Source organism: Myxine glutinosa, chromosome 3 (genome assembly GCF_964187855.1).
Source record: "Myxine glutinosa chromosome 3, kmMyxGlut1.1, whole genome shotgun sequence".
Lineage (NCBI taxonomy): Eukaryota > Metazoa > Chordata > Myxini > Myxiniformes > Myxinidae > Myxine > Myxine glutinosa.
In genome coordinates this window covers 39,160,756-39,185,008 of record NC_136263.1, presented here as the reverse complement: position 1 = coordinate 39,185,008, position 24,253 = coordinate 39,160,756, and the positions used below count along the sequence as shown (strand labels likewise).

Genomic DNA, 24,253 nt, shown 5'->3' with positions numbered 1-24,253 from the left:
ATGGACGGTTTTGAGGGAGTTCATGGGGGTTACGGATATAGTGTGAGAAATGGAGGTGAAAGGATTTTGGAGTTTGCTGATGGAGCTGATTTGTTGATTTGTAACACTCAGTTCCAGAAAGAGGATAATAAGTTACATACACGTCAGGTGGGTCGACGACAACCGTTGACTACCTGCTGGTGTGTAGGCGAGATAGGGGGCACCTCCGGGACACAAAGGTGATCCCGGGGGAAGATGCTGTTTCACAGAACCACTTGGTTGTCTGCGACATAAGGGTGAAAGGTGCGAGGAGAGCTCTACGGGTGAAGTACCAACCGAGAATGAAGGCGTGGAGGTTGAAAGAGGTGACAGTGAGGGAGGGATTAAAAGAGAGGCTCAGTATGGTAGAGGATGATGTGGTTGAGCTTGAAAGTGGTTGGATGTCAATGAAAGCCAGTCTGTTGGGAGCCGTTGGTGAGGTATGTGGATGGACAAAAGGACCACCGAGGCACTCGGAATAAAGATAGTAGCATGGGTGATGGTGGTGGGATGATGAAGTTGGAAAGAAGATAAAAGAGAGGAGGAAGAAGTTCAAAGAGTGGCAGAAGGTGAAGGGTATGGGGGCAGAAAAGGCAGAGCATGAAAATTATAAGGCAGCCAAGAAGGCTGCAAAGAAAGAGGTAGCAAAGGCGCAGGAGGCATGTAGGAAAATGTTCGGAGAACGCTTGGATTTGGAAGAGGGTCAGAGAGCGGTATTCAGGATTGCAAAGCAGATAGCGAAAGAGGTGTGATGTGATGGGGGTGAGTTTCTTGAAGGATGAAGTGGGACAAATCGTTGTGGACCCAGATGGAATTAAAGGAAGATGGAAGAGAAATATGGAAATACTGTTGAATGCAGAGAATGAATGGGATGGCAACATAGAGAGTAACCCAGTTTTAGGAATGGCAGAGAAGATAACCGAGAAGGAAGTTGAGGAAGCGATAAAAGCAATGAAGAGTAGAAAAGCGGGAGGGCCGACGGGAGTTGTGGGAGATATGTTAACGCAGTGGGAAATTGGGGTGTGAAGAGAATGACAGAGATCTGCAATCTGGTGGTGAAAGAAGGCCGCATTCCAGTGGATTGGGAACTGAGCACCCTCGTCCCTCTATACAAGGGGAAAGGTGACCCTCTGGACTGTGGCTCGTATCGAGCGATAAAGTTATTGGAGCATGGAATGAAGGTATTGGAAAGTGTGTTGGAGAGGAGGATAAGGAAGAAAGTGAAGATTGACGAAATGCAGTTTGGATTTATGCCAGGAAGAGGAACGACAGACGTGCTTTTTATTCTGAGGCAGTTGCAGGAGAAGTACATGGAGAAGAGGAAGAAGTTGTTTCTTGGGTTTGTTGATCTGGAGAAAGCATTCGATAGGGTTCCACGTGAAGTAGTGACATGGGCATTGAGGAAGTTAGGAGTGGAGGAATGGTTGATCAGAGTGGTGATGGCAATGTACAAAAGAGCGCGCACAGCTGTAAGGACAAAGGACGGGAACAGTGGTGAGTTTGAAGTGAACGTGGAAGTGCATCAGGGGTCGGTACTAAGTCCACTACTATTTGTTGCTGTGATGGAGGTGCTGGCTCGGAACGTAAAGGAGGGTTTACCGTGGGAGTTGTTGTATGCAGATGATCTGGTGTTGATTGCAGAAAGTATGGATGGACTGAAGGAGAAGATGAACAAGTGGAAGGAATGTATGGAGACAAAAGGTCTGAAGGTGAATATCGGAAAAACGAAGGCGATGGCAAGTGGTAAATCATGTGGTGAGGTGGAAAGAACTGGGAAGTGGCCGTGTGCTGTGTGCAGGAAGGGTGTCGGAGTGAATTCCATTCAATGTGCAATGTGTGCTGAGTGGGTTCATCAAAAATGTAGTGGTTTGAGAGGGTAATTAACCAGTGTGGCAGCTACATTCAAGTGTAAGGTGTGCACAGAGGGAGCTGCAGATGGAGGAAATGTTGAGTTGCATCTTGGAGACGGCGTGAAGCTGGAATGTGTGAAAACATTTTGTTACTTAGGAGACATGCTGAATGGAGAAGGTGGATCAGACTCGGCAACGGTTGCTGGAGTGAGATGTGCATGGAAGAAGTTTAAGGAACTGAGTGGCGTGCTGACGAGGGGGGAGTGTCGTTGAAGCTGAAGGGAAAGGTGTATGCTGCATGTGTGAGAAGTGTTATGATTTATAGGAGCGAGACATGGGTAATGAACGTAGAGCAGCAACGAAGGCTGGAAAGGGTTGAAATGCGAATGGTTCGGTGGATATGTGGAGTATCGTTGAGAGAGGGGAAGACAAATTATGAATTGCGAAAGATGATGGGAATAGAGCCTGTGATGGATGCTGTGAAGAGAAACAGTTTGAGATGGTTTGGTCATGTGTTGAGGAAGGATGAAAGTGACTGGTTGAGAAGAGTGATGGAAATGAATGCAGAAGGAAGTAGAGGACAGGGAAGACCGCGAAAGACTTGGCTAAAGATGGTCGAAGAAGAAATGCGGGCAAGGGGGTTAACGAGGGGAGATGCAGAAAATAGGGCAAAATGGAGAAGATTGTCATGGGGACCGTAAGGCAAACCCCCGCTCTTGCAGGGAAAATGGCCTTAAAATGCCTGTTGTTGTTGTTGTTGTTGTTGTATGCGGAGTTCTTTACAATGAGCCATGTCTTAATTTTTTCTATGCAGTGTTTTCAGATATAGATGTGCAAAGTTTTTCGGTTTTTCCAAGATGGCACCCATACCACGTGACCTATGATGTCATAATTATCATTAAAAAATTACAGGTGGAGTTACACCTATGGTGAAAATTTCCTGTCAATCGGACCAACGGTTGCAGAGAAAACCATTTATTCTGTGCGGACAAACAAACAAACAGACAAACAGACAAACAAACAAACGGACTCAAATGTGATAACCTCTCCTCAGGCGAGGGTAACAAAACGACAGTCCAGCAGCAATTGGTCATCACTTCATTAAAATGGTTTGGGTGAACCTAGCAATACGAGTCTTTGGAATACCAGAGCAAACCATAATCGATAGCATATCCAAAATATAGTGATGGTGATTTTTCAACAGGCAATGCAAGCGAAACTAGAACGGCACTCGATAGAGCACATACCTCCACCAGGCTGAACAGTTTGTTTTGTATCCCAATGATAGGCCGGATCTGGATTCAGACCTGAACCAAAATCGAATCGGCTTGTTCTTGTCGTCTAACTAACTCGTCCCCCAAGTTGTCATAACTCGGCCATAACTTTTTTTTTAAATATCACCCAATCCCTCAATGGTGAATCATTTAAAATTAAATAATTCTCGTATCTGAATCCATATTCAGATCTTCTCCAAAATCTAATCAATTCGTCCTTGTCACAAACCCAACCGGTCCACCAAGTTTCGTTCAAATCCGTCCATCACGTTTTGAGATATTGTGCTGTGTATCGGTTATTACTCAATGACGAAGGATCACTTAAAAAAATTATTTTCTTTAGAATTTTTGTCAACTTTTTCTACTCGACACAACAACAACAAAAATTCTACACAACTTTTTGAGATATCTTGTCCACAGACAGACAAACAAACAAACAGGGGTGAAAACAACCTTTGGTGACTGAGGTAATAAAAAATGCATACCCGTGAGATTTTTGGTGCGATCATCCAAAGATTGTATGATATACGGCGACAAATGGCAGCGTTTCTCATCGGTCACGCTCAAAATGGATTGGTAACCTTTTGTATGGGAGTTTCATGTTAGAAAAGTTATGCAAGCAATAAGGCTAATGAGCAATAGTGCAAGCGATTGCGCATGTAAATTGGCCGGCAAGGCGAAGAGGAAGCACGACGCGAGTGGAGAGATCACTCCATGCTTTAGCGCGTTGTCCCACGTATTAGATAGTCCTTTCAACTGATATTTATTCTAGCGAGAGCATCAGGCTAATCTAACGTTTCCCCTTGCACACACACTCAATTTCCCGTATTTGGCAACGATAATATGAACAGAAATCAAAATATGAACATTTTACATTTGTTTGCAGGAACAACAAAACAATTACCGAACAATTTCCAGATGCCAATGCAGGGTGGAAGTGGAAAAAAAAACAAGTCAGTAGAACAAAGCAAACATTGTACATATATTTTTACACTCCAGAGGCGGATGCAAATGCCTGCTGGCATTTTACAAGGACATGCTAAAAAAAACAAAAACAAGAACTAGAGAAAACACAATTCGGTGTCAAACTTCTTGAACTTTGCAAGTTTTTTTGGGGGTACATTTACAGAAGTGAGATTTTTGGTTTTGACAGTTCAGATCCACCCGGAAGCAAAACAAACAAGAAATTGCGAAAATGATTTCAGCAATCTTTTATAGAATGATGCTGTTTTGGCCCTGGTATGGGGCATTTCAACCTGAATAGTATTTGCACTGCCACTAGAACATTCTTAACGCTCTAACATATATAACACTTCTCCATTTAAAGTCGAGGCTATTCTTGTACCCATGGCTATCTGGGCATGAAGTAGATGAAACAGGCCATGACTCCAGCACTGAACAGCCCCGCAATTGGGATCGTCACAAACCAAGCAATGAAGATATTCCTGAAAAGCCTCCAATCCACGGCCTTGTGTGAGCGTATCCAACCGACAGAGACCACGGAACCCACCTGAAGGGCACACAGAAGGTGGTCTAAGTCTCAAAGAAGAACCAAGAACCCCACCACCAGTTTTGATCAGGTAAAATATCAATCGGCCGAGAGGGGGGGTGGGGGGGTGGTGGGGAGGGCAGAGAGATTCAAAGGGGGTTGGGTGCAGAGATTATTGCGCAAACTTCCCGTTTGACCCAAAATATTACATACGAAAAAAAAAATCTTCCTACTCCTACTCTCTCCTTCCCACCCCATACATCACCCTTCCCCCTCCTATCAACCTTCCTTACCTTCTTCTCCTTCTTCTTGTGGAGAGCCAATTTTGGGATCTCCATACCAATAACTCAGGACAATTACAAAAAAAGTAAATCAGTCAAAGGCCGTGGTTACCAAGAATTAAAAAATGTATGGCATAGAATACAAATAATAACTTGCAAGGGGTACTACATTTACATCCACAAAGCAAGGAAAATGAACTCCACATTTTATTAGAGTTCGAGCATAAATGAGCAGATTACTTCATCTCCTTAACCAAGAGGCCATCTAACATTGGCGACATGTTCACTGTCCTACAAGAGGACGAAAAGTAGGGGATGGGGTGGTGGGGGGGGGGGGGGGGGGTCTGCTACTCACGTACAACTAAATGCTTTTTGAAAATGTTAATTTTAAACCTGCAACTGACTGTTGAAAACTAAAAATAAAGAAATACCCAGATCAATAACCGGGCCGAGCCTACACCTTGATCAAAATTACCACACGCATTATACCGACATGGCATTCCTCGCTTTGTTATCAGCCACACTGCGATTTTATGGTCGACCAGTGCTAGTGGTACCCCGTATTACCGTATGTGTGTGTGTGTATCCTTGACGCATATAGTGTTCAATGAATGCACATATTCTCTTGACAAAACTATTAATTTGGGGAGGGGAGGGGGGGGGGGGGAGGAGGGGGAAAGTGTGGGAGACGGTCTTGAAAAGTGTTACTCTTTATAGTACAGTACTCTACTGTGAAAATATTTGCACTTTCGAATCGCCCCTAAATAAATAAAGAATGGACATGTTTGCAAAAATCAGAACCAATTGCATAAAATGCTCCATGTTTTGAGGGACAGGCTGAAAGGCACAGCGAGATGCTGGTTTAACCACAACCACCACCAAATCACTCACCTTGCAGTGTGTGGTGCTAACTGGTATGCCGAAGTTTGAAGCAAGCAGGACAGTTAGAGCAGACGCCAGTTCGATAGTGAATCCACTGCGGTTGAATGGAATGGAAAATAAAGAAAAAATAAAACGTCAAAAGCTGCGACTCTGTTACATCAAAGCCATCAAAATACTCAAACTCAACTTGCGCATTCAAAGTCCTTCACGGGGACATTTTGAGTGTGCAGTGTTTCGACTCATTCATACTGGGGTAACGTTTGGATTATCACACATCGGAACTAGAAGGGCACGCGGTAGAGTGCATACCGACATCAGGCTGAACAGTTTACGTTTTGCATTCCACCAATAGGCCAGATCCAAAACCGTACCTTAACCAAAATCTAATCGGCTTCTTCTTTAATCTATGCAACTCATCCACCAAGTTTTATCACAACCTGTCCATAAATTTTTGAGATAATCACGCGATATACGTATATCGTTTCGGCCCGATCTCTCAATGATGAAGAATCACTTGAAGAATGAAAAATATTATCTCAATTCGGATCTTCACCAAAATAGAAACATTTCTTCCGTGTCACACACTCAACCTGCCCACAGAGTTTCATCCGAATTCATCCATAACTTTGTGAGTTATCCTGTTCACAGACAGAAAAGCAGATGGGTGAAAAAAGATAACCCCGTCACCTTTGGTGGCGGAGCTCTTGATTGATAAAACCAGTGCAGCCGAGTGCTGTGGTCGACAACAAGTGGAAAACGAAGATGTGATTAATAAAAAAGATGGTAACCATACTTTTTTATGAATCGCATCTTCGTATACACTTCGTATAATCTCGTCCGATCTTCATATATACATCTTGACCATAGGTGGGGGACCCCAAACCTTCAATCGTATACTCAAGCATCAATCCCATTCCTCCCTCCAGGTCTTTAAAACAGCTGTTCACCACCATATCTTATCTTCCTCCATCCAAAACCTTGATCTTTTCTACCCCCGCTAATTTCACCCCAAATCCACTTTTTTGAAATACCAGGCCATTTTCCCTGCAAGAGCGGGGGTTAGCCTTGCGGTCCCCATGACCATCTTCTCCATTTTGCCCTATTTTCTGCATCTCCCCCTGTTAACCCCCTTGCCCGCACTTCTTCCTCGACCATCCCTAGCCAAGTCCCTCAAGGTCCTCCCCGTCCTCTACCTCCTTGCACATTCATTTCCATCACTCTTCTCAACCAGTCACTTTCATCCTTCCTCAACACATGACAAAACCATCTCAAACTGTTTCTCTTCACAGCATCCATCACAGGCTCTATTCCCATCATCTTTCGCAATTCATCATTTGTCTTCCCCTCTCTCTCTCAACGATACTCCACACATCCACCGAACCATTCGCATTTCCACCCTTTCCAGCCTTCGTTGCTGCTCTACGTTCATTACCCATGTCTCGCTCCCATAAATCATAACACTTCTCACACATGCAGCATACACCTTTCCCTTCAGCTTCAACGACACTCCCCTCCTCGTCAGCACGCCACTCAGTTCCCGAAACTTCTTCCATTCACATCTCACTCTAGCAACCGTTGCCGAGTCTGATCCACCTTCTCCATTCAGCATGTCTCCTCGGTACCAAAATGTTTTCACACCTTCCAGCTTCATGGTCTCCAAGATCCAACTCAACATTTCCTCCATCTGCAGCTCCCTCTGTGCACACCTTACACTTGAATGTAGCTGCCACACTGGTTAATGACCCTCTCAAACCACGACATTTTTCATGAACCCACTCAGCGCACATTGTACATTGAATGGAATTCACTCCGACACCCTTCCTGCACACAGCACATGGCCACTTCCCAGTTCTTTCCACCTCACCACATACTTTACCACTTGCCATCACCTTCATTTTGCCGATATTCACCTTCAGACCTTTTGTCTCCATACATTCCTTCCACTTGTTCATCTTCTCCTTCAGTCCATCCATACTTTCTGAAATCAACACCAGATCATGTGGTCGTTCCTCTTCCTGGCATAAATCCAAACTGCATTTTGTCAATCTTCACTTTCTTCCTTATCCTCCTCTCCAACAACCTTTCCAATACCTTCATTCCATGCTCCAATAACTTTATCGCTCGATACGAGCCACAGTCCAGAGGGTCACCTTTCCCCTTGTATAGAGGGACGAGGGTACTCAGTTCGCAATAAACTAGAATGCGGCCTTCTTTCACCACCAGATTGCAGATCTCTGTCATTGTCTTCACACCTCAATTTCCCGCTGCCTTCAAAATATCTCCCACAACTCCTGTTGGCCCTCCCGCTTTTCTACTCTTCATTGCTTTTATCGCTGGTGTTGGGCTAGCGGCTAAGGTGCCAGCTTAGGATCCTAGGATCCTGGGTTCGAATCCCGGTCGATCGCTGAATTAACGCCAGGGGGGTTGACTCAACCTGTCATCCTTCCGAGGTCGGCTAATTTGAGTACCAGTTCACTGGTAATGCCCTGTTTGTCGTAAAAGGCGCCAAACAGGGTTGGCGGCAGGAAGGGCATCCGGCCGTAAAACATTGCTTCAAAAAGGGGACCAAAAAAACAACAACAACCACGGTGCCCGAAAAAGGCCAACCCCCGCTTTGCAGGGAAAAATGGCCTCTAAAGGTGTTTTTTATTTTTATTTTATTGCTTTTATCGCTTCCTCAACTTCCTTCTCAGTTATCTTCTGTGCCGGTCCGAAAACCGGATTACTCTCTATATGTTGCCATCCCATTCATTCTCTGCATTCAACAGTATTTCCATATATCTCTTCCATCTTCCTTTAATTCCATCTGGGTCCACAACGATTTGTCCCACTTCATCCTTCAAGCAACTCACCCCCATCACCTCACACCTCTCTTTCGCTATATGCTTTGCAATCCTGAATACCGCTCTCTGACCCTCTTCCAAATCCAAGCGTTCTCAGAACATTTTCCTACATGCCTCCTGCGCCTTTGCTACCTCTTTCTTTGCGGCCTTCTAACTTTCATGCTCTGCCTTTTCTGCCCCCATACCCTTCGCCTTCTGCCACTCCTTGAACTTCTTCCTCTTCTCGTCAATCTTCTTTCCAACTTCATCATCCCACCACCATGTTTCCGAGTGCCTCGGTGGTCCTTTTGTCCATCCACATACCTCACCAACGGCTCCCAACAGACTATCTTTCATTGACATCCAACCACTTTCAAGCTCAACCACATGCACATCATCCTCTACCATACTCAGCCTCTCTCTTGATGCCTCCCTCACTGTCACCTCTTTCAACCTCCACACCTTCATTCTCGGTTGGTACTTCACGTGCCGAGCTCTCCTCGCACCTTTCACCCTTATGTCGCAGACAACCAAGTGGTGCTGTGAAACGGCCTCCTCCCCCAGGATCACCTTTGTGTCCCGGAGGTGCCCACTATCTCGCCGACGCACCAGCAGGTAGTCAACGGTTGTCGCCGACCCACCTGTCATGTATGTAACAAGCTTATTATCTTCTTTCTGGAACTGAGTATTACAAATCAACAAAGCAGCTCCATCAGCAAACTCCAAAATCCTTTCACCTTCTCCATTTCTCACACCATATCCGTAACCCCCATGAACTCCGTCAAAACCATCCATACTCCTTCCCACATGTCCATTTAGGTCTCCTCCTACCACAACAATTTCCTCATCTTTCACGTTTTCCATCAGCTTCTCTATCGCACACCAGAACTTGTCCTTCTCTTCATCGCTCCGACCAACCTGCGGAGCATATCCCGAGATGACGTTCACCAAGAGCTTTCCAATCATCATTTTCACCATCATCAACCTTTCACTCACTCTAGTCACACTCACCACACTGTCTACAAACTCCTCAGAAAACAGGACACCAACACCATTCACGCCTTCTGGGCACCCTTGCCACACAAACTTGTATTTCTGTCCCTGCCTACCCTTCACCATTCTCACACCACTTCCCTTCCATCTCGTTTCCTGCACACAACATATGTCCGCACTTCTTTTGACCAATACTTCCACCATTTCTCATGATCTCCGTCATTGTCCCGACATTACATCTCCCAAACCCCAGAAACCGATCTCTACGTCGGGCATCAGACGTTTCGTCGTCATACATGGCATGATTTCCACCCTTGCTTCGATCGGGTTCCCCACCTTGAGTTTTGACGAGAGGGAGTGGGGTCCCCCACGGGGTACTTCGGGCTGTACCCTGCCCATTTGTAGTTGTAATCGTCATGGTTCTCTGTTTGAGGCAATGTTTTTATGGCCGGATGGCCTTCCTGACGCCAACCCATTTAGTCGCCTCTTACGACACGCAGGGATACGGTGTACCTATTCTTATCCAGGGTACGCACGGACCACGTGGTACGCAATCCGCTCGGTGTACTCAAATTACACGTGCCTCGTGCGAGGCTTGGTTCCCCGCTTCCGTGGCGGCGCAGGTATTTAGGTACGAGCGAGACTTGGTCCCGAAACCCTACCTTGCGTTTTCCCGGAAGATAAGTTTCAAGTCTCTCGGTTACGCCAGGCCCAGAAAGAACAAGGGGCTTAATCCCCCCTTGCTAAGGGTAAGAAGGGCGGCAGAAAACTGTAACAATTGGTGTCAGGAGTGGGATTTGGAACCCTGGACAAAATTTTTGAACACCAAAATTTTGGACACCAAATTTACAAATTGGCCGTAACATTTGGTGTCAGGAGTGGGATTTGGAACCCTGGACAAAATTTTTGAACACCAAAATTTTGGACACCAAATTTACAAATTGGCCGTAACATTTGGTGTCGGGGAGTGGGATTGGACCTGGAGTGCGCTTCACGCACTCAAAGTTACGAGTGGACTAAATTTAGTAAGTAAAAGCCAAATTGTATTTGTACCATGGCTAGTCAAGGTGGTCGAATGCCGGTGGGGGTGGATGACGAAGTAGAATTGATAACCCAGGACCCACAGGAGAGACAGTTGGTAATGGAAGCTGATACGGGTGTGGCAGCTGGCAAAGACAATGGCCGCGCCTCGCATGTGGCGGCGAAGGCCAAACCCATTGTGCAAGTGAGTCCCAACATGCAGTTGCTCATGACACAAATCATAGCACAAACGAAAAAAATAGAGGATACGATGAAAGAAATGATAGACGAATCCAGGTGTGACAGGGAAAAGAGGGTGGCGTCGAAGAAAGAAATAAAAGAAATGGGGGAGGACATTGGGCGCAGGTTGAGCAAGGTCGCATTGGGACGCGACGAGGTGATGCGGTGTGAGGAGTGCATAGAGAGCGAGCTTGGGCAGAGCGCAGCCAAGTTGACCGGGAGTATAGAAATCGCGACGCGGGGTGTAGAAAAACTGGTGATTGTCAAATTGGAAAAAGAAATTTTGTGCGCGCCGACGGTTGTCGAAGACGAAAGTAAAATCGAAGAAACAATTGGGGCCGAAGAGACGGAAGAGTCAGAAAATATAGCACAGAGGGAAGAAATGGAATGCACACAAAGTTCGTGTTCACATCGTGATGTCGTGCTTGCTAACGAAATCGAAAGTTTGCAGGTGTTGGTGGGAAAAGAGGTCCCCAAGGTGAGTGGAATTAATGGCATGAATGGGTTTTTGGCGCGCTTGGGAGAGAAGCGAAACCCGGGCGGTCGTGGAAGGTCCATTGTGCGGTGTACGAGGGCGACTGGTGCGCGTGTGAGAGAAAAGTGTGCACCGGAGCGCGGGTGTGAGAGAAAAGTGTGCGCCAGAGTGTGCGGTAACGAGAGAGTGTGTTACAGAGTGTGCAAAGGAGTGCACACCTGAGAGTGGGGAAAAAAGTGTGCGAGGATTGGGTGTGCAATGGGAGAGTGCACACCCGTGGGTGTTACAGACTGTGTGCGGGGAGAGTGTGTTACAGAGAGTGTGCAGGAATGCACACCAGAGGACGTGGAAGGAGTGTGCGGTAATATGGATGGGCAGCGCAGGGACGCCTAGGTGTGCGAGTGCGGAGTGGGTCGTGAGTGGTGAGAACGCGGCTCAAGCATCGACATCGACCGGGGTAGCGTTTAGCGCAACAGATAGCCGACGTGAGCTCTCGGTGAGTTGTGTGCGGCAGGGACCAGCGGGGATCGATGCCACGGCCATGTCACAAGGACCGACGTGCACGATTCGTGCTGGACCCCGCCCTGTATGGTTGGTGCCGCGCCGTGGCGGGAAAAGCAATCGGTGAGGTTCAAGGGGAGGTAGGAGATTTCGGGGCCGCGCGCCTTTGCGGGTGCGATGCTCCGACCGTAGGCTGTTGGGCCATCGTGCGTGGGACCGCGAGGCCCCGCGCAGAGATGGGCCCCTGAACCTCGGCCCATCCATGCCTCCTCCCCTGGATCGAAAATGCCGGATGGACCCAACCTAAAGGAGACAAACCAACCGCATGGATTGCTCGGCCTTTCGAAGCCGAGCTGTGACGATGTATTTCCGCACGAAGAGGCTCGAGTGTCGTGGACGAATGAGGAAATAGTGTATCCTGCGTGGAGGAATGGTAGTTTGACCATTCCTCACACGAACAGGGCTCATGAGCATTAGATTAGGGGGGTGGCAGTATAGGCACATGGAGGTGCCAGCGATGGTTACCTCCAGGGGGCACCGAAGCGAGCCGAGGGAGGGCTAGGATAATTGATAGGGAATTAGAAGACTGTAGGGACAAGATTTAAGTAGGGACATCTGAACGATAGTGGGGACGTAAAGAGCTTAGAAGGATGATAATGACGAAGGGGGTGCGTAGTTTAATGGGATGACGGGGAAGCACAAGTTTTAGGGGAAAAGCAGTTAGCTAGATGATGTTGTGTGTGTGAGGAAGTGTTGTTGAGAATTAAAGGAATTGTGTTTGAGGTGTGCGAGCACAAAAGGTGCTCGGAGCTCGTTAGCACCCACTGATAACACAAAGGAAAAACAAATCTACATTTGTGTATCATGGGGTCCATAGGCCTCTGACAGGCCTATGATGTTTATTTTAAGACTGAATCAACAAGTCTTCAATCATAAATTACTTTTTGAAGAAACAAAGATACATTTCGATTACAACTCAAGTAAAGGAAACCAGGCAATGACTGTTACTCCACTGTGTGTGTGTGTGTGTGACCCAGACCTGTGTGTGTGTGTGTGTGTGTGTGTGTGACCCAGCCCCCCCCCATGTGTGTGTGTGTGTGTGTGTGTGCGTGTGCGTGTGTGTGCTAGCCCACCCCCCCCCATGTGTGTGACCCGCTCCCCCCCCCCCCCGTGTGTGTGTGACCCGCTCCCCTCCCCCCCCCGTGTGTGTGTGACCCACTCCCCCCCCCCCCCGTGTGTGTGTGACCCACTCCCCCCCCCCCGTGTGTGTGTGACCCACTCCCCCCCCCCCGTGTGTGACCCACTCCCCCCCCCCCCCCCCGTGTGTGACTCACTCCCCCCCCCCCCCGTGTGTGACTCACTCCCCCCCCCCCCGTGTATGTGACTCACTCCCCCCCCCCCCGTGTATGTGACCCACTCCCCCCCCCCCCATGTATGTGACTCACTCCCCCCCCCCCCCGTGTTTGTGACCCACTCCCCCCCCGTGTTTGTGACCCACTCCCCCCCGTGTTTGTGACCCACCCCCCCGTGTTTGTGACCCACTCCCCCCTTGTTTGTGACCCACCCCCCCCCCGTGTTTGTGACCCACTCCCCCCCCCGTGTTTGTGACCCACTCCCCCTCCCCCCCCGTGTTTGTGACCCACTCCCCCTCCCCCCCCCGTGTTTGTGACCCACTCCCCCTCCCCCCCGTGTTTGTGACCCACTCCCCCTCCCCCCGTGTTTGTGACCCACTCCCCCTCCCCCCCGTGTTTGTGACCCACTCCCCCTCCCCCCCCGTGTTTGTGACCCACTCCCCCTCCCCCCCGTGTTTGTGACCCACTCCCCCTCCCCCCCGTGTTTGTGACCCCCTCCCCCTCCCCCCCCCCCGTGTTTGTGACCCACTCCCCCTCCCCCCCCCCGTGTTTGTGACCCACTCCCCCTCCCCCCCCGTGTTTGTGACCCACTCCCCCTCCCCCCCGTGTTTGTGAACCATTCCCCCCCCCCCCCCCCCGTGTTTGTGAACCACTCCCCCCCACTCCCCCGTGTGCGCGAGTGCGACCCACTCCCCCGTGTTTGTGAACCACTCCCCACCCACTCCCCCGTGTGCGCGAGTGCGACCCACTCCCCCGTGTTTGTGAACCACTCCCCACCCACTCCCCCGTGTGCGCGAGTGCGACCCACTCCCGTGTTTGTGAACCACTCCCCCGTGTTTGTGAACCACTCCCGACCCACTCCCCCGTGTTTGTGAACCGCGAGTGCGACCCACTCCCCCGTGTGCGCGAGTGCGACCCACTCCCCCGTGTGCGCGAGTGCGACCCACTCCCCCGTGTGCGCGAGTGCGACCCACTCCCCCGTGTGCGCGAGTGCGACCCACTCCCCCGTGTGCGCGAGTGCGACCCACTCCCCCGTGTGCGCGAGTGCGACCCACTCCCCCGTGTGCGCGAGTGCGACCCACTCCCCCGTGTGCGCGAGTGCGACCCACTCCCCCGTGTGCGCGAGTGCGACCCACTCCCCCGTGTGCGCGAGTGCGACCCACTCCCCCGTGTGCGCGAGTGCGACCCACTCCCCCGTGTGTGCGAGTGCGACCCACTCCCCCGTGTGTGCGAGTGCGACCCACTCCCCCGTGTGTGTGTGTGTGCGCGACCCACTCCCACGTGTGTGTGTGTGTGCGCGACCCACTCCCACGTGTGTGTGTGTGTGCGCGACCCACTCCCACGTGTGTGTGTGTGTGTGCGCGACCCACTCCCACGTGTGTGTGTGTGCGACCCACTCCCCCGTGTGTATGTGTGTGACCTACTCCCCCGTGTGTGTGTGTGAGACCCACTCCCCTGTGCAGTGTGCGGTTTGTGGGAGGGATGAGGGTGGGGAGGGAGAGGATTTGAGCTCTTGGTCACATTTTACATGAGATGTAATTACACATTTCAAACTGTATTTCCCATGTGCACGCACATGCATTCACATGTTATCAGAAGTAAATACATGGTGTAGATTACATCATTTGTGGATCTGATAAATTGCCAGTAACCATTTTGTAAAACTGAATGTGCAGCAACGAAATGAAGATGTCGAAATGTCACACGTCCATGCCCGTGGGATTCCCACGGGTGACCCCACTAGTATACATATACAGTATATATCTTCACAATAAAAGAAAAGCTCGTTAGCACCCACTGATAACACAAAGGAAAAACAAATCTACATTTGTGTGTCAATCTGACTAACCGCTTAGATTAATTAGAACCTTAAACCAAAAAAATGTGTTCTCGCCAAAGTTGATTACGCGAGCTAATAAGTTTGAGATTTACGAGTTTCATGCAATGACAGTCCGAATCGTGCGGATTGAGTCTTTTTTTAAAACAAAAAACAATTTAGATGTGCAATACAAGTTGTAACGGCAATGTGTTGAGAACCAGTTGGGTTATCCTACAAATTACATTCCCCCCCTAAACAACCTGCGCTGGACAAACTACATGAGAACCGCTTAAGCATGATGCTATGGTAGATCCATAACAAGACTCCCTTCCCCATTTGCACCGCGTGAACAATCGAGCCATCTGTCAAACTGGGTGGGGTGGGAACCGGGGGAGCAGGGATTGCCGAGACAAAGGTGGAGGGTTCCTTTACAAGCTGGTGAGCGGCCAACAGCTGTACACGTGACGTACAGTATCAGTTCGCTTACGTGCTTGGTTTGGACAAATAAGTCACCTGTGCTACTCACGAGTGTAAACCACATCTCAAATGATGTTTCTTAGGTTACGGGAATGTTGCGTTTAATTATCCTGCACCCAAAGGAGAACTTGACGGTTGTTTCTTTGTGAGGCTTCGGGTGTCTGGGGCTCGCAGGTACACAAGAAGAATTCACCACAATGGTTTTTACCCATTGTGGTCCAATACCAAAAGACGCTTCTGCACTGGGTTTCTCCAACCAGTCCCAAACTGACATTCTCGGGAGAGCGGTTCAAGATGTACTAATATCAACTACAACTTTTTCTTGGTGAAGAAATGAATGCACAAAAAACGAAAATATAAGGTGGTATATATATGGAAGGAACTTCGCACACAAGCCATGTGTATATGTATATATATATATATATTGTTGCGAATATGGAATTTGGCCTCCATATCCGCTTGTAAATATTCCCCTATTTCCCCAATACTCCCCAACTATCCCCAATCCCCCATTCCCTAGTCCCATTGTCTGTAAACAACAATCAGTAGAGCCGACCTTCCCCTATTTCCCCCATTAAATGTCGCACCCAGGTTCACCGCATCTCATGCAGACAACTTTCGGACATCTTGCTAGTTATTCTTAGTCTATGTCAGTTAAGGACTCGTTTCCATTAATTCTGACTCTTCGTTGCACCAGAATGTGATTATATGGCACCAGTAGTGAGTTTAGGACCTTTCCCATACCTCCTTCCATCTTCTTCCCCAAACAACAACAACAACAACAACTACAGCTACAACAACAACTACAACCACGGCGCGCGGGGGGAGTGTGCGTCCTCCCACCAGCTCGGTTAGCCGCCATGACCATGCGCTCCACGGGGTTACCACGAAGGGGCTGGCTGTCAGCTCCTCGTCAAGGGCGGAGCCTGGTAAACCCCCCGCACGCACCCAATGAGAAGCAACGTGCCGATTCCACGAGGCGGAGCTAACGAGCCGAGGGCGTGTCACTCCCCGCCGGATATACGAAGCGACTCACCGAGTCACCGGATGTGAGGTGAGATGCGCCCCCAGCTTGAAGAAGAGCAAGTCACTACCTCCGAGCGCTGCGACCTCCCTGCATGCTGCATCTCTGGCCGGACCGAGTCGATTCTGTCCCTGAGCCCAGGTGCACCTGGAGCCATCGATCCTGCCTTTCCTAGCCATCAATCCCCGTGTGAGTCAGCCTTTTGTCCCGTTTATCTGTCGTCTGTTGGGGTTAATATAAGATTGTGTCTAAGTGCTTGTCTTTCTATGCTGTACCTCTCGTCCCTGTAATCTGACCTTCCGAACGAATATAATCTCCTCCGGAGGTCTTGAGAACCGTATCCATGGTGTCGTGTCATTTTAATCCCAGCCGTGTGTCTTTTCCTTCATTGACCTAGCGTAGCGCGATTAGTCAACGTTCGGGTATAATCGGGTAACTTGTGCAGACGTGGTCATACCAAACCGCTCGGTAAATAACATCTAAGCCACGTCTGTAACAATTGGTGTCGAGGAGTGGAATTCGGACCCGGGACTAAATTTATTAGGCCCAAATTTGTAACAATTAGAATCGATTCGGAGCGCGTTTCCCGCGCGAAATTATAACGGCGAAATTTGATTTTGTTATACGAAAATAAAAACCCGAATTTTGAAAGTCGCGCTATGGCGGATCAAGACAGCTGGGGTCCGGTAGGGGAGAGTGAGGCAGGGTCGGTCCAGGACCAAATTGAGGGACATGAGGGACAGGAGGAGAGCGAAGCAGCGAGGGTAGCAAACGCACAAAATGGCGCCTCGCTGGTCACCGCGCCCGCGACCGTGGCAGCGCCACCGGTGGATTTGAACTTGTTTTTAATACAAATGAAGGCCCTTATGGCCCAGAATAGTGAGCAAATGAGGGCTCAGAGTGAGCAATTGGGGGTAATGGGAAACGAAATGGGGGTAATGAGGGACGAAGCGAGGGGTACTGGTGGGAAATTAGACAATAGATTAGTGGAAATACAGGAGGGGTTAATGGGGGTAGAAAACAGAATGGCCGCTCAAGAGAATCAAATGGAAGGGATGCAAAAGGGGTTAGAGGGGGTAGAAAATAGAATGGCTGCCCAGGAGAATCAGATAGAGGGAGTGAAAAATGGGTTAGAGGGGTTAGAAAACAGTATGGGAGGCAAATTGAGGGACATGAGGGACCAAGCGGAAAGGGAAGTTAACCAAATGGGGCAGCAGATAGAGGGGGTCAGAATGGGGGTAGAAACCAAGCTGGATGCTCACAGGGAGGAAATGGAGCAGATGAGGGTGGCATCTGGGCAGGAGATGCAAGTGATGGGAGAGGAGATCAGAAGAGGAGTGAGTGAGGAGGTCGGAGGAGTGCGCGAGGAGGTGAGGCACTGTAAGGAGCACATGGAGAAGGAGGTGAGAAAGGGGACTGTAAAGTTACAAGGGGGCACAGAGGTCCTGACGCAGGAGGTGGAGCAGCTGACGGTGGGACAGACGGAGTTAGTGGAGCAGGTTCAAAGGAACACTGCGGTATTAGGAGGTTTAAAAGCGACACAGAGAGAACTAAAAGATGACTTGGTAGCGACGAAGAGGGAATGTCAGATGGTACGTGAGGGACTGACAACGAGGCTGGACGAGGTGATAGAGGTCATGGAGACGAAGGACCGGCAGGTGAGGACGCACATGGAAACGGTCAAGGTAGCCTTAGAGGATGAGCTTGAGGAGACGTACCGGGGAATAAAAGAGGTGAAGCAGAAACTAGAAGAAGTGGAAGAAGGGGTGAGCGAAATTAAGAAGCGACGGAGAGGGGATAACAAAGAGATAAAGGAGGAAGTAAAAGAATTGGTCCAAAGCCTGTGTTCAAATCGTGATGATGTGCTCATTAACCGGATGAGGGATTCGCAGGTGATGGAGGAGAAGCGAAGAGGAAGAGGACCCGGTGTAAGTGGGGACCAATATGGTCGTGCGTATGATGCGCCAGGTGATTTAAGAAGCTTGGGGGTCGAGATGGACCCGGGTGTTCGTGAGAGGCCGTTGGTGAAGTGTGCGACAGGTCTGGTGTGCGAAAGAGGAGGTGTGCGAGAAAGTCCGACTCTGGGGTGTGTGAGGAAAAAGTGCGTGCCAAGGAGTGAGGGTGCTGGCGAGAGTGAGTCGGTCGTAGCGCGTGTGCGAGGGGGCACATGGAAGCGCGGTGTGGTGAGTGTTACAGAGGGTGTGACGGGAGAGTGTGCGCGAGAAAGGTGTGTGACGGACAGGTGCATGGGGAAAGAGTGCGCTGTCAAAGGCAAGGAAGAATGCACGCCTGTGGTGAGTGTTACAGAGGGTGTAACGGGAGAGTGTGCGCGAGAAAGGTGTGTAACGGGAGAGTGTGCGCGAGAAAGGTGTGTGACGGACAGGTGCATGAGGAAAGAGTGCGCTGTCAGAAGTAAGGAAGAGTGTCCACCTGTGGTGAGTGTTACAGAGGGTGTAACGGGGGAGTGTGCGAGAGAAAGGTGTGTGACGGACAGGTGCATGAGGAAAGAGTGCGCTGTCAAGAGTAAGGGTGAGTGCGCTGTCAAGAATGGAGGTGAGAGTAGTGAGAGTGACAAGGAGAGTGAGTTGGTTGTGACAGGTGAGCGAGGATGTACACCTGGGATGGAAGGATGCACACCTGGAATGGTAGAGCGTGAGTGGGAATGCACGCTGGAATTGGTAGTGAGGCACGTGGTTGGGTGTGCGAATGAGGGCACACCTGTGATTGTCACAGAGGAGGTGACCGAGGAGGGGCGCGAAGCGGTGTGTTGGTGAGGTGTGCTACTAACGAATGTGTGCCACAGTGTTCGGTGGTCAGGTGTGTGACCAAGGCTGTGAGTGGAATGAGGGTACCTGGGTGTGTAAGGAAAGGTACGAGGAGCATGGGCACGGCTGGATGTGTGAGCAAGGAACGGGCTGCGGGGTGTAAGCGTCCAGGTGAAGCATCGACGTTAGACGGGGTAGAGTTTAGAACGACTTATAGCCGAATCGGGCCCTCGGTGCGTGCCGGGCCTCGCTTTGAACGGCCGCGTCCGTGCTCCACTAGGCGGAGCTGGCAGCCCGATAGAAAGGGTCGTCATGGCGACCACTTTTTGGTGAGACGTGCCGGCAGGTCGAGAGCGGGACATTGGATGGCTCCGTGCCGAGATGGTGCGTGGGATCTCGGCACGGGTAAGCCCCCGTCCCTGCACCGAATGCCGGACGCATCCAGCCGCTGGCACAGAACAACCCGCATTCATGGCTTGGATTTACGAAGCCGGGCTTTGGACAGGAATTGGCGCACCGAGAGGCATTAGTGAGTAGACTGGGTGATGAGGTTAGTGTTTTGGACCCAAAATTAGAAAAAAAAACAAAATTTGGTAATTGGCAAGGGATTGGCAGTAGTGATTGGCAAATTTTTGATTCGTTGAAATTTGATGTGCAAAATTGGTAGTGAGAGACCCCCGATGTGGTGGGATGGCATCCCTGCCACCCTTCCCATAGGGGGGCAAATGCGCAATAGCTTATGGGGTGTATGGCAGTGAAAACTAGCCCGGGTGGGTTAGGATATTGATAGGGATCTAGCGAAGATGACAGTAGGTAACGTTAAGTTTAGTTAGTGACTGATACCTGTAGTGGGGACGCAGGTAGATTAGTATGGATGATAATGACGTGGGAGCGCAATAGTTTAAAGGGACGACTGGGAAGCGCAAGTTTCAGAGGGGAGTAGTTAGATGAGATGATGCCGTGTGGTTGAGAGTTGAACAGGTGTGATTGCACAGGTGTGCAACTGGACAGGTGTGTGGAACAGTGTATGAGTAGTGAGTGAGTGGATCAGCGCGAATGCGCTTGGGGAGAGAAGGGTGCAGGTGGCACCAGGTGTGAGAGCACAGGTGTGCAAGTACAGGTGTGTGGAGAGAGTTGGAGTAAGTGGTACGGAGTGGTGTGGATGGTGCGAAGGTGTGGATGGGGGAAGAGTGGACCCTTTTCACGAGTACCCGGGGCGGGTAGTGTAAGTGTTAGGTAGAGGGTACAGGTAAATTGTGGTTGGATATTGGCATCTGTGGTGCGGTTGCAGAATGGTGTTGTGAATGGGTGCATTAGTGTTGTGGAAATGGCTGGGCGTGTAGCCTGTTAGTGTGTGTAGTTGGTTGGGCACTCCACCACTGTGAGGATGTCGGCCAGGTGAGGCCGCAGGTGGGCTCTGGGAGCCGGTAGAGTTGTGGATGGGGCCCGAGGATCCGGAGGACGGACCCGGGTAGCCCAGTGCCAGAGAGGGCACCGAGTGGGGAGAGAGCCAGAGGGCCTTCCCCAGGTAGTTAGGTTAGGGTGAGGAGCAGGTAAGCTCGGAGGCAACTGCAGTGGTGGAGGTGTGCAGGTGGGTAGACCCACTGGGAGAGGTACACGCCACAGCCCAGAAATTGTGCGAGGGCACCGGGAGATGAATCGGGGGAGTGAGACCCCAAATTGAAGAGCACCACAGTTTGGCCAATGGGAATTGGTTTTTAGAACCCATAGTGTAAGAGGGCCAATGGTTTGGCCGGAAAAAGACCCGGGTAGTGTAAAGTTGATAAAGTCATTTAGGAAATAGTTAGGATTGATGAACCTGTCGCACCATACGCAGCCACTTACCTGTGGTGATGATGATGACTCCACACCTGTGTTTTCTTTGTTTTGGTGCAGGAAATGAGAATTGCTGTGAGGATTTGTGAGACGCATCACGACGTGGATGAGACATTGGGGTGATCCCATCTCTCCCTCCTTAGGAGGGACTGATGATGAATTGGTGATAGCAAATTATGATGTTGAGTTGGAGATGGCAAATTTTGATGGAAGTTGAAAATGGCAAATTTGATTGGTTAGGAGGGAGAGAAGACGAATTTGGTATATGGGAGGAACGGGGAAGACAGTAGGGATGTTTGTTGATTTGTAAAGTAGATGTTTATGGGTAGTGTTGTGTTTTGTGGATACAGTAAGGGGTAAGGGAGGGGCCATGTAGGTTACCTGGTGGGGGGGGGGGGGGGGGGGGGGAAGGTAGGAACGTACCTGTCTCACCTGGTTCCCATGTGCCCCCAGTGTGCATCATCTTATATTGCGTGCACTTTTGCGCCCTTACCACCTTACTCACTTGTCTGCTTCTTTTGTCTCCCACCTCCGAGGATCTGGTTTTGGGGCAGAGAGAGAGGAGAGAGAGAGGTGCTGGCTTCGCAGTTGTGGGCCTGCACTTTCGCTGCTTGCTGCTGGGATCGATACACCATATGGACCGCAATGTTTGTGGCCACCCACAATGGACCGCAGTTCTTTTGCGGCCAAGCACCACCCGTGGATGGACCTATGGGTCAACGTGGCACCTATGCCATACAGGTGAACCACTTATAGTTGGCCCCCTGACGGCCACAATAAAGAAATGGACGCGGTTGGCGCCTTTCTTTATTTTGTTTAAAAGAAGTAAGAAGGCCAAGTGCACCACATGAAGGCAAGACCAGCGGCAGAACATCGGCCGGCTGCGACACCACCGGTGATTTGTAAACACTTTATTGGTGCACCGGATGGTGCTCACTGTGTGATGGGGTGGTGCTTGATGCTTGGAAGGGGTGCTCTGCACATTATTAAAGGCCGTAGGCCACAGAGCACTCGTGGGTTGGTGTATCGATGCTAGCATGCGTGCTCTCTCTATGCATAACATCTGCATGTGTTCCTCCAAAAACAGGTCCTGGATCGTAGTGTAAATATCAGCGTAGTCTTGTGTAAATAATGCTCCCTACCGGCTGTATGTTTAGTTTGAGGATTCTTTCCGGATTCGGTTATCCTGTGGGTGTGTTTCTGTGAGGAGAAGGGTGCAACGTCGCAGGGGGACATATTTACTCATTTGTGAATATCTGTAAAACTGTCGCACTCAGGGTAGAGTTAATAGTAGAGGGAACTACATTGCGTGCCACACTAAAGTAGGTAAAAATTTATCGGGTCGGGACGCCCCGAGGGTAGAGAAGGGTGCAATGTTGCGAATATGGAATTTGGCCTCCATATCCGCTTGTAAATATTCCCCTATTTCCCCAATACTCCCCAACTATCCCCAATCCCCCATTCCCTAGTCCCATTGTCTGTAAACAACAATCAGTAGAGCCGACCTTCCCCTATTTCCCCCATTAAATGTCGCACCCATGTTCACCGCATCTCATGTAGACAACTTTCGGACATCTTGCTAGTTATTCTTAGTCTATGTCAGTTAAGGACTCGTTTCCATTAATTCTGACTCTTCGTTGCACCAGAATGTGATTATATGGCACCAGTAGTGAGTTTAGGACCTTTCCCATACCTCCTTCCATCTTCTTCCCCAAACAACAACAACAACAACAACTACAGCTACAACAACAACTACAACCACGGCGCGCGGGGGGAGTGTGCGTCCTCCCACCAGCTCGGTTAGCCGCCATGACCATGCGCTCCACGGGGTTACCACGAAGGGGCTGGCTGTCAGCTCCTCGTCAAGGGCGGAGCCTGGTAAACCCCCCGCACGCACCCAATGAGAAGCAACGTGCCGATTCCACGAGGCGGAGCTAACGAGCCGAGGGCGTGTCACTCCCCGCCGGATATACGAAGCGACTCACCGGATGTGAGGTGAGATGCGCCCCCAGCTTGAAGAAGAGCAAGTCACTACCTCCGAGCGCTGCGACCTCCCTGCATGCTGCATCTCTGGACCGGACCGAGTCGATTCTGTCCCTGAGCCCAGGTGCACCTGGAGCCATCGATCCTGCCTTTCCTAGCCATCAATCCCCGTGTGAGTCAGCCTTTTGTCCCGTTTATCTGTCGTCTGTTGGGGTTAATATAAGATTGTGTCTAAGTGCTTGTCTTTCTATGCTGTACCTCTCGTCCCTGTAATCTGACCTTCCGAACGAATATAATCTCCTCCGGAGGTCTTGAGAACCGTATCCATGGTGTCGTGTCATTTTAATCCCAGCCGTGTGTCTTTTCCTTCATTGACCTAGCGTAGCACGATTAGTCAACGTTCGGGTATAATCGGGTAACTTGTGCAGACGTGGTCATACCAAACCGCTCGGTAAATAACATCTAAGCCACGTCTGTAACAATATATATATATATATGTATATATACACAAAGAATTAAGTTAAGCACCCCCCCCCCGTTTTTTTACAACCTCGCACATTACAAGTTTGTTGTCGTCAAAACAGTGTAATATACCCATGATATTGCTATATTTTCTGGAGAAGTGATATTATGGTCACATAAAAACATAACAATCATGCCGTTTTCAATATTTTATTCTGAATAATTTAAGGTGAAATTTTTGGGAATTTTAGGCATATTTTCACCTCAATTTAAGTATGGAGCTATAGGTCCATCACGGACAGTGTGGATGACGTTTATGTTTTCTAACGTACAGTCATTGTTCTGAGAAGACCTCTAGCGATCTTTGCGTCAATAACGTGTGTAGGACCCACGTGATCGGATCACTGACTCAACCCTACGTCTCATAGACCCTGTAAGCCGTCGTATGCGTTGCTGTGGCAGGTTGTTCCATTCCCGATGTAATGCACGTTCCAATTCATCCAGATTGGCTATTGGAGGGACCATCTTCGCAATTTGTCGTCCCAACATGTCCCAAACGTGCTCGAGGGGGTTCAACCTGCCACAGCAACGCATACGACGGCTTACAGGGTCTATGAGACGTAGGGTTGAGTCAGTGATCCGATCACGTGGGTCCTACACACGTTATTGACGCAAAGATCGCTAGAGGTC

The 24,253-nt window shown here is 49.7% G+C and overlaps 1 protein-coding gene across 3 annotated transcripts in view; it reads right to left on the bottom strand.

The window, feature by feature from the left end:
* Nucleotides 1-2,827: 2,827 nt before the first annotated feature.
* The window catches only part of LOC137423654 (sodium-dependent phosphate transporter 2), a 55,963-nt gene continuing 34,537 nt past the window's right edge, over nt 2,828-24,253 (bottom strand). For all 3 annotated transcript variants that reach the window (XM_078773914.1, XM_068111029.2, XM_068111030.2), the window contains exons 11-12: nt 5,804-5,888; nt 2,828-4,652 (exon numbers count right to left, since the gene is read on the bottom strand). In XM_078773914.1, the coding sequence (XP_078630040.1) occupies nt 4,494-4,652; nt 5,804-5,888 (244 nt within the window). In that variant the 3' untranslated portion in view covers nt 2,828-4,493. The remainder of the gene's footprint in view (nt 4,653-5,803; nt 5,889-24,253) is intronic.